Source organism: Anser anser, assembly GCF_964211835.1.
Source record: "Anser anser genome assembly, chromosome: 8".
NCBI lineage: Eukaryota > Metazoa > Chordata > Aves > Anseriformes > Anatidae > Anser > Anser anser.
The window spans coordinates 11,265,031-11,275,485 of NC_139728.1; the positions used below are offsets into that span (position 1 = coordinate 11,265,031).

At 54.5% G+C, this 10,455-nt stretch overlaps 1 protein-coding gene across 2 annotated transcripts; it reads right to left on the reverse strand.

The window, feature by feature from the left end:
• Nucleotides 1–45: 45 nt before the first annotated feature.
• Nucleotides 46–10,381, reverse strand: TOR3A (torsin family 3 member A). Of its 2 annotated transcripts, XM_083845909.1 has the most exons (7): nucleotides 9,661–10,381; nucleotides 7,048–8,926; nucleotides 6,568–6,681; nucleotides 5,571–5,836; nucleotides 4,782–4,957; nucleotides 2,730–2,854; nucleotides 46–2,218 (listed from the first exon to the last, which is right to left on the reverse strand). In XM_083845909.1, the coding sequence occupies exons 2-7, from the start codon at nucleotides 7,331–7,333 to the stop codon at nucleotides 1,968–1,970; spliced, it is 1,218 nt and encodes a 405-aa protein (XP_083702035.1). In that variant the 5' UTR covers nucleotides 7,334–8,926; nucleotides 9,661–10,381; the 3' UTR covers nucleotides 46–1,967. The 2 variants fall into 2 exon arrangements, with proteins under 2 accessions (XP_083702035.1, XP_083702036.1); XM_083845910.1 differs by lacking the exon at nucleotides 9,661–10,381 and having other exon boundaries at nucleotides 7,048–9,579.
• Nucleotides 10,382–10,455: the final 74 nt, after the last annotated feature.

Sequence of the window (10,455 nt, forward strand, 5' to 3'; positions counted from 1 at the left end):
TGAAGGCTGTTATTTGGGGTAGAAAAGACAAGCTGACTGCAAACCTGTTAGAAAGGGAAGTAATTTAATTCTGCCAGGTTGCAAAGAAAAACGTTAACATTGATCTAAACGTGTCATGGAGTAGTCAGAGGAGAGTGGTTCTCACTTAGTTCTCAAACACGCGCGTGTGACCTGGCATGAGCTGGTCCTGCAGCATCAGTTTGAGAGGTGCCCTCGTTGGTAGCACCACCCCCTCCTTACTCAGTAACAGAACTGCACAACGTGCCAACTTCAGACCTGCCAGCACTGGCAAAAAGCTCGATAAAGTGACTTCCTTCCACCCCGAACAGCATCACTCTAACCTGAACAGCTAATGACTCTTCTCTATTTAAAAATAAGAAAAAGTCACCCTGGCTATATGACTGCCCAAGCACACCAGCTGGTTATAAAGCAGCGCCTGAGTTGTGCCCTCCAGGGGGCCACTGCCTCCCTCCACCAGCTCACCTTCCCCAGCTGTGCCCCAGGCCGACGCTTTAGGACTGCCACGTGGCAACATGAGCGCCCACAGGCCGAGTCCCAGAAATGCCCAATAAAAGCAGATGCTGACACAGGCCCTAAAGGTCCAACCTAGAGTCAACAGCCTGGTTTAAACCAACTTTGCACAGAGAGAAGCCAGGGGTAAGACAGCAGCCAGCTCGTCTTCCTGCCGCTGCCTCAGACTATGAAGCCGCGTTAGGTAACAGCACCGACATGCCCGGAGGGAAACGTGGACTCAAAGTCTGCCAGAGCAGTAAGTGTGTCTGGTCAATCTTTTCCCAGGGTTGTGCTGCTCATCGCTGGCATGACAGAAAGGGTCAAAGCTTAAAATAGCTCAAAGGTCCGCACATGTGGCATTCAGGCAGCTAAAGCCCGTCCTTGGCATGTGCTGATTCACCTCGCTGCCGAGCACAGCTGTGTTGGAAGGGAGTTTTGACCCAGAGGTCACAGAGTGATTCCTGTAACACTGTTGAAATTTTTTGGTCCTGCTGTCAGGTACTTATCACCTGGCAAGTACCCAGACAGCAAACAGCCCCTCGGTGTAGTAATGCTGATACCAGCCAAAAAGCCACAGCATGCATACCGGGGGAAAAAAAAGAAAAAAAAATCTTAATCCATCTCTGAAAGAACAGAATTCAACCGCAACCTGTTCTTTCAGCCACCATCCACCTCAGCTGCCCTTTGCCCATGAAATGGGAGATTGTCTCGCGCTAAACCAGTTCCTGCAACGAACCAAACAGGCTCTTTACCGAATCACTTAGAGAAACAATTTCAGCAGCAGCTCACCTCATCCCCACAGCTGCTTCCATAGAACGAACGACTCCAAGAGAGGGGAGAGAGGGACAGGGCAGGCCAAAGCAGCAGGCTGTGGGTTTTACAGCACCAGAGACTCTCAGTCACTCTATGCAAAGATGTCCCTGCCCAAACCATGATCCTGGTACACGTCCCCAAGTGCCACACACCTTGTGAATGCAGGAGAGCAATACAGAAAAGCTCTCAAAAGCAGCAAACGTGTTCTGTGCAGTCTGAGAGCTTGCGAAGTGACAGAAAGCTGCAGCCAGGGAAGAGGCTGTGGCTTCCGCTGGACTCTCTCAACAGGCCCAGGCTGTTCGAGGCCCTCATTACGAGACAACGAACTGACAATGTTCTTGTTCACATGAAGCAGTCAGTCAGCACAACCAAATCGCTACTTCAGGCTAAAAGAAGGAATTAAAAAAAACACAAGAGGGACTTCAAACAGCCAAGCACAAGCTGTGCCAGTGCCCCACGAGTAAGGCTGGGCAGGGTGCACAGCACACCCTGTCAACAGCCCTCAGAGCAACGAGGAGTTAAGTCTCTGCCCCTGTGCAAACGTACGGCTGTGTAATCTGCTGCTTGCCTGACCTTGTGCAAGGAGAGCAACTCCTAGTGTGCAAAACCGCCTTCACCACTGGTGTAGTCCCACCTGGTGTTCAAGGAAGGAAGTAATTGATGCGCTGGGATACAGATTTACAGCCCTGTGCAGAGAAAAGCTTCTCCTCTTTAGGGACAAACACCATCATCCTGGCCACCTCGTCGAGGGCTGCCTCTGTGTACGGCAGTCCGCGGGCCAGGAAGGCGTCCCGTGCGCAGAGCTTCACGTGGTGGTACTCCAGGGGCAGGAACGGCACGAAGAAATCGATGAGGTTCTCTTCAAGGAGGTGGCTGCGGGCGTAGCCGTTCTCTGTAGCAAAAAGCAAGACAAAAGCTTCAGCCACCTGAGAGCGGGCACCCCTCTGAGACGAGGTCTGTCCTCTCTCCTGAGGCTGCTCTCCTGCCGCACCCAGCTGTACACGGCGGGGAGGCAGACATCCTTCCACCCGCAGAGCTGGCCAGCACGTAGCGTGACCACAGCACATCACCACACCTCGCCCACCGCAGGCCAAGGGAAGCCCAAATTCCCAGCGGAGACCACATTCACTGAGGCACGAGGCTGCTTGTCACAACCCGGCTATTTTCAGGGCTGAAGGGGGCAGAACGACCAACAGCTCCTTTTCCACGTGCCTCGCTTGGGGCTGTGCTATGTGGACGAAGGAAGGGGCACACGCCAGGGAGTGGGGGGCACATAAGTGCTTGTTCCATGGCACAGATGTTCGTGTGGCACAAGGCACCTCATAAGCAAGGCCCCAGGGCAGTGTGGAGGGGCAGGTTTATGGCCGGACCAGTGGCCGGCTCACAGCGAGCCGGGCTCCTACCTGCGGGCTGCAGCAGCTCCAGCCGCAGCCGCTGCTCCAGGAACTCCAAGGAGATCTCCTCCCGCGCCCGGCCGGCCCGCCAGAAGTCCAGGGCTACCTCATTGATGGTGTTGCCACCAATATTGCTGTGGACAGAAGGAAGTCTCTCCACCATGCCACCACAGACAAATTGCTCAGAGGTGCCAGCAGCACCCCCTGCAGGCATGCATCAGCAATTCTGCCCGTGACAGGATTCTCTGTCTAGGATCAGCATCTGAAACACTCGCACAGGGAGGAATTTCTTCCCAAAAAAGCTCTTTCTATAGGCACCTGTACAGCTGCCCTCCATCCTGCCAGCCCAGCCCCCGGGGCAGCTGCTTTCTCCCGCGAGGTGGGACTAGCAGTCAGCAGAACCCCCTATCCCTGTCAGTCCCCTGTCCTGGCCCCGAAGCTGTTGACCTCTCAGGTGCCGCTTGGCTCCACACCAAACCCTCGGCAAGTCGCCGCGAAGTCCAGGCCAGAGGGCAGAGCACATGGCAGGAGTCCCACTACCAGTAAAGGTCCAGGACTGGAACATCCCCTGCCTGAGGGACAAACCCTGACCACCCGCCTCAGGTGCAGCTGCCTGCTGGGGGACACGGCGTCCTGCCAGCCATCGAGGCTCCCAGGGCAGCAGAACAAAAAAGCTGCGACCACCTCCCCGTGCCGCCTTGCCAGCACAGCTCGCCTGCCCCTGCTCGCCCCTGGCCTGCAGGAGAAGCACCCTTCGGGCTGAGGGTGACCAGCCCCTCTGGTTCCCACCACCCAAACCTGGCCACAGTGCAGGCCCAGAGCAGCATCCCAAGTGCTGGGGGAGAGCCAGCCCTCCTGTGCCAGGCCGGTGTCACCCTGCCACTGTGCATGATGAAACCCCCCCAGATTACACAGTGCCGCAGTTCAAGACACCCTGCTCGCTCTGCTCGGTGACATGGGGCCTTGGCCCAGTGTCCTGCTGTCCCCACGCCTGCACAGCTTGCCAGGTAGGGCACGAGGGCAGCTCAGCACAGCCAGCAGCACGTACACCCTGCCCAGAGCAGATGGGAAGAAAGAGCAAGGAGGGAGAACCTGCCTCCTGCACCACGGCCCACGCAGGTGGGACAGATCTGGTCAGCTCTACAGGCACCAGGCACAGACACAGCTCTTCATGAGCAGAGGAGCTGCTCTGGGGAACCACCGAGCTTGGAGGTTAGAGCATTTGTCTGGATAGCAGGATAGGGGGTAACAAATTCCCTTTCAGACAACTGAACATGGTTTCGGAACTGAACATGGTTTTCTGCTCACCTCCAGCCTGTGGGAACAGCTCTTGCCAGAACAAGGCTGAAAGCTGCAAACCAAAATGAAGGGGGACTGAAGATGCTTGTCTCTCCTGGGCATTTCTCACTGGTTAGTTCAGGCATCTGCCTACCTCACGTCTTGGTTGTGCTATGTCCCACTTCTCCTGGCCCATGTCCCGTCCCACCAAAACCTGGGTGAGGGACAGCACTGGAGCATGGAGATGCTGACAACCTCCCTCCCTCCAGATGGTAAAGGAGCCGCCCTCCATTCCCCACGCTGCAGGATGAGCTGATGCCAGGACCAGCCCTCACAGGCATACGGCACCTCAGTCTGCAGCCAGGGCCAGGCAAGTGGCACCTCCCTGCTCCCGGCTACAAGTGCTGCCTTGCACAACAACTTCCCAGCAAGACCTGCAGCCCCAGCTGTGTTCCCTGCAGTACAGGATCCCCCTGCTCAGCCATCCAGGGTGCAGGATGACACCATGCTAACTCTGAATCTCACTGCTTCCTTGCCTTGTGGCCCAGACACCAGTTCAGCTGTCCCAGCTAAGCTGGGCCTTGGCTCCTCCTGCAACTGCCCCGTACCCTGGGAGGATGCCCAGCATCAACGAGGAACACTGACCATGGAGGTAACCACTCCTTGGAGGAGTCAGTCACCTCTTCTCCCTCCTCTGCAGGCCAGACCCCTCATATTGCACACCGTAGGGGATAAACTCCACCATTTTGTCCCTCCCCATGTGTTTGGGGCTGAAGAAGTTACCTGAGGAAGAGGAAGATGGACCTCCGGTAATCCACCTGGCCCTTGTTGCCATCACGAGCCATGAAGGGCTTGATGGCGTCCAGGAGTCCAAAATGAAGTTTTTCTGCCTCATCAAAGATGAACAGGGACTGCTTGCAGAGCTGCACAGTCTCACTTATCTGCTTCTCCAGTTGAACCTGCAGGGCAGCAGGCAGCAGAGTGAAATGCCTGGCAGCAGTCGATGGCACAGGGGCTGAGCCTGGATGTGCAGGGACAGTCCTGGCCAGCCCCGCTACACCACACAGCCGCTTGCTCGTTCCCTCCTGCCCAGAGGGACAGGGGAAGAGAACAGGGAGAGCAGAGAACGTGTGGGTCGAGATAAAGTTTAATATGTGAAGAGGGGGAAGAAAGAGAACAAACTGACCGATGCAAAGACAGTCATTCACCACCTCCCATGACTGATGCCTGGCTGGTCTCTCAGCAATGGCGTCCTACCCCAAAGCCCGGTCCCCTCAGATTTTCCTCCTGAGCTTGATGCTACACAAAATATCCCTCTGGTCAGCTGTCCTGGCTGTACCTCCCCCCAGCTTCTTGCGCACCCCCAACCTACTAACTGAGGGAGCAGAGTGGGGAAAAAGGGAAAACCTCAATGCTGTGCACACACTGCGCAGCTCAAACCTCTGTTATTTAACCCTGTTTTACTCATAAATCCAAATACAACTTGGTGGATAGCTGCTAGGGAAAAAGAAAAAACAAAACAACTCCATCCCAGCCAGACCATCCCTGCGGCACCAGGTTGTTAGCTCTCACCTTGTACGAGTCCACGTACTTGTGATGGGGGAAGTGGAAGAGCGCGATGAACACCCTGACACACTCACTCCTCAGCCCGTCCCGGTACAGGTGACTGGCCACCATCCGGGCCACAAAGTTCTTGCCTGTGCCGGACCAGCCGTGGAAGGAGAGGACCAGAGCCTTCTCCGGCTGCGGGCTCTGCAGGAAGCGTCGCACCGCCTGCAGGACGACTTCTTTGGCCAAGTGCTGCCCGTGGAGCTGCCCGTTGAGGTCCATTTCAAGCCCTGCAGTAAAGACAGTGAGAGCTCTGCCTTAATCTGCAAGCCCAGTTGCTGCTGCTGCTGCAGGTGGCAGTAAGACGAGAAAAGCCCCCAGAGCCCTGCTGGTGGGGCTGCCTGCCCGAGAGGTGTCTGGCCGGGCATTAACACCGAGGCAGGCTGCTTACAGAAGCCTGTGGACTGCCTGTGTTGGCCAAGAACTGCAAAAAAAGATGTGGATCTTCCTCTGACTACTTTTTTCCTTTGAAAACTGAAGGAAGTATTTGATGCCTGCAGAGCACTGAAGCCCAAAGGTTTTACTTAGTATTTACCAAGCTCTACGTACTACTCAGCAGAGGGTACGGTTACCACAGGTTTCAGGGCCAGCAAATGAATGACACCTGTGCAGGGCTCGCACACAGCTCTCGGGGCACCCTCCTGCCCCAGGGCTGGATACAGGGGATACTGGGCCAGCCTGGATCCCAGACTGTGCCTGGTAACTGCCGGCTGAAGGCAGGGCTCGTGGCAAACTGGAGCAGATACGTTACACTGTAAGGAGCAGGCTTTCTCACAGTCTCAGAACTGCAAATGAGTAATGAGAAACAGGGCTTCGCTCAGCCCCTCACCCTCCCAGAAGTGCCCTTTAGCTACATCACTTGCTAAAACACACTTTTTAGAAAAAAACAACAGAGACAGCAGGGAAAAGAAGCAGAGAAAAGCCCTTCCCAAGCTCTCCTGAGAGGCAGCACAGCACCTACCTGTGATATTGTTGACTATCCTGCAGTCTCCTGTCTCACAGCACTTGCCGAAGCTGCAGTACCAGGCAGAGAGGATCTCCAGGTAATCCTGGCCCACCAGGGGCAAGCTCCAACCTGGAAAGGCAGTGGTCAGAGCAGAGACGTGCCAGCAGGTGCCTTCCCTGCGCTGTGTGTGGGCGCTCAGGTGCTCGTGGTTAACTGCTGCCCTGCCCCACAGGCTGCCCCCAGGCAGCTGGGGCACAGGAGGGGATAACGGGCTGTAGCTGGCTCAGATAGGGGCACAGAGCCACACAGGCTGCGAGCACACTCCCTGCCCCAACACACGTGTTTGTGGCACCCGCTGTGTACAAAGTGATGGGGGGAGCCCCATCCCCACAGCGGCCACGGGCGCCCGCGGTGCAGACCCCCACGCAGGCACAGGGAAGCGTTTGGTCCCGCTGCTGTTCCCAGGGCACAGGAAAGGGAGAGGAGGGAGCTTACCCGGGCTGGGACCGGCCTTCCTCTTCCCCTCCTCTTCGCAGCTCTCCTGTGACACCTTGCAAGCCAGGTACTGCCAGTACTGCTTGGAGAGGGCTCCCACAGCTCCCAAGTGCTTCTTCACGGCTTCGTACCTCGCTCTGGCCCACGGGGCCGCCTCCGTCACGGCGCTCTGGTCCTCTTCCCAGGGTCCCCGCTGCTTCCCTTGGCTCCCCAGGCTTTCGGAGCCCCCCAGCAGCAGCAGGCAGCAAGCCAGCCCCAGGCGGGACAGGAGCGTGCCCTGGCCCATGGCCGCGGCCACCCCGCTGGGGTGCGTGCGGATCCCCCTGGATCCCTGTGGATCCCGTCCTGCCTCAAACCGCTGGAGCCGTGATCTCACTTCCTGGCTGCCCGCAAACGGAGTGGTGCTGGGGGAAGCCGCGGGCTGGTGGCACCGCCGCACCCCGCCGGGCCCAGCCAAGCCACCCCACGGCCCCTGCCCCACGCCGCGGTCCCCACACCACAGCACTGGGCTGCGACACGGCTCCTCCTCCCAGCGCCACGCAGCAAAACCGGCCCCTGGGATTGTCCCGGCCCTGCTCTGCACAGAGCTCGGGCTCCCGCCTCTCCCTGCTCAGAAGGCACCCAAGGGTGACAAACAACCTCTTTGTAAGGAGCCCCGCGGCCCGGCTGAGGCGTTGCTGCTGAGCGCTTACACGGGACGGGGCGGTGGGTTTGGCTTCCAGCAGTGGGATTTTTCCAGCAGTGTGCTCGGGTGCTGGTAGGGGATTTCATTGCCCTTCTGTGGCAGCTGAAACGCGTACAAATCTAAAACACTCACATGTTGCCAGAGACATGAGGGGGGACTTCGGGGAAGGTCTCTACCTGCCTCTGGGCTTGCTGTTTTGGGAAAACAGCTGGTTACACAGGCCCCGGGCGCTGGCAGTTGCTCATCAGGGTCATTTCCAAGGGGACACAAAAATAACCGGCACAAACACAGGAGCAGGAGACGGGGATGAGTCAGACCGGCAGCACACGGGGCTGCAATGAGCTCTCTGGGTGTTACTCGCTGGCTGTTTGGGTGCGAGTTCGGTTTAGCAATTGTACCAAAGCTCCAGGAGACAAGATTTTGTGGCTGACTCCGTATGGGCTTGCTGTGACACTCGATGTGTCACATTCCTCATCTACAGTAAAGGGTTTCGCTGATAATTTTAACATCAGTGCATGTTTGTACACCAGTACATAAACAGGGACAGGGTGGACTCGATGCAAACAGACAGGAAAAAGGTTCAGATCAGCAGAGAATCACAAAATCATGTATGAGAGCTGTGGCACAACTCGTTACCACCACTGACCTCACCACCAACCAATTTTTTTCCAACCAGCTGTAAAACCCCTTCTGTACGGGGAAGCAGCGAGCAGTCACTAGGGCTGGCTGCTCTTGCTTTAGCAGGAGACAAGGATCCCAAGCAAAGCTTGGCTGCAATTTTGGAAGAAGGCAGTAACGGAAGGGCACAGTTGAACCCTCCAGAGGAAAACTAGTCAGCACTGACATGCCAAGTACACAAACTCAGCCGTGTGGGGGAGACGAAAAGTGGGTAAGTGCCTTTTATCTTGCATTTTACCCCAAGGTATACCCACTGCTGGCTTACTGTAAGAGATTCACACGAGTTACTCCAGCATCAGAACATGTCCTCCCACAACTTACCCTAAACAAAACAAGGCTGAGACGCGTTGTTTCCGACATGGAAAGTTTTCAAGGTTATCCCAAGTGCTCAGAAAAACGAAGTGGATGCTTAAATGCGATTCACTCATTCAGGTGGATGGGGAGCAGGACTGCAGCACCACCAGGGCATGGAGTGGAGCAGATCTCCATCTACAGGTGGCTATAAATACTGCAAATCTGCATGAAAAAGATACTCGTATTGATTAACATAATTGCCCCCTCCAGTTTAATAATCCTTGAGGCTAAACCCTTAACACTAGTTGCTATAATTAAACTAAACCAAAACTAAAATCAGTGCACATAAAAAACATCCCAAACCAAAAGCACTGCAGCCACAGAAAAATGAAATCGCCACCAATCTTTCTGAAAACCAACTGAAGCATCTGAATTGAAGCCTTTATGTAGGTTTATGAAAAAAAAAAAATCATAGTTGTGACATTCAAGCCCCGCCCTCCTGGGATAAATGTTTTAGCTGAAAAGAGCTTATCAAAAGGGCCAGTATTCACTACCAAAAGCAGATGCTTCAATGTTCCAAAAGAAAAAAAACTTTGAAAAAGCAAATTCAGAAAGATAAAATGACTGATGGTCCCACACCAGCTCCAGGGTGCTACAGCACAGTTCCTGGGGTGTCAGCTCATGTAAGTGTAGCACATTGCAAGAGCTAGAGAGGAAAATGAAAGTCACTGTTCAGTAACCTGCCAACTACACCCTGATGACCAGGCTGAGGTTAATAATGAACTGAAGGAAAAAAAAAAAAAGTAACATTAAAACATTAAAAAAATCCCAAATCCTGAATAACTCAATGCCCTTTGCATGACCTCAGGCAGGAAATTATGCCCAAGGACTAGATGGGAAGGTGCAGAAGGCTGGAAGAGACCCTAGTGCTCTGCAAGGGAAGAACTCACTCATACCTGGCTAGGAAGGACGGGGCTGGGAAGTACAGCAGACAGTCAGTGTCCTAGTGCAGCTTGCTGGGACTACATCTCTATTTTTTTTTTTCCTTCCTCTGCTGAATCTCAAGCTCTTGCTACAGTATTTGCTAGTCTTCAGCTGGCAGTCTCGCAGGAAGAGGAAGCTGCAGGGGGCTGCCCAGCCCCAGACGTAACAACAGTTATTCCAGAGTAGCCCTGGCAAACAGCATCCATCTGATTAAAAATCCATGATCTCGGGTCAGGTTGGGTCTGACAGCACAGATATCATCTAAAGAGAAAGAAAAATCAGTACTGCAAAAAATGTGGTTAGGCCTGGCTTATTCAGCACCTCTGACAACTCGGTACAAGCAGACAGAGGGAACCTTGCAGTCTGGGATTTTAAGCTACAGCTGTATCAGCTCAACAGGGAAATGCTGTGCATCCATCCTTTCACGCTTTTTCTCAGTTTCCATACAGTAATTCCTGCTGCACTTCCACAGATGAACTCTGACAGGAGGCAGCAGGAGGAGAGCATCTCCAGCAGCTCAGTGTAACGCAGACAACGATTAGATCAGTAAATAAAAGACAGTTCTGGAATAAATGAGATTGGGGGAACTCTCTCCCTCTTTTTCTCCCACCAAGTCCTACCCCCAGTCTCCTAAAAATATTGAGACTACAAAGAAAGAACAGAGCACCAGTGCCACACATGCCACAAACTTCTTTTCCTTTCTACTTTTTAGAATCAACAAAAAATCGTAGGGAAAGAATCTGAAGGAAATTCAGGAAGTGGTTTTC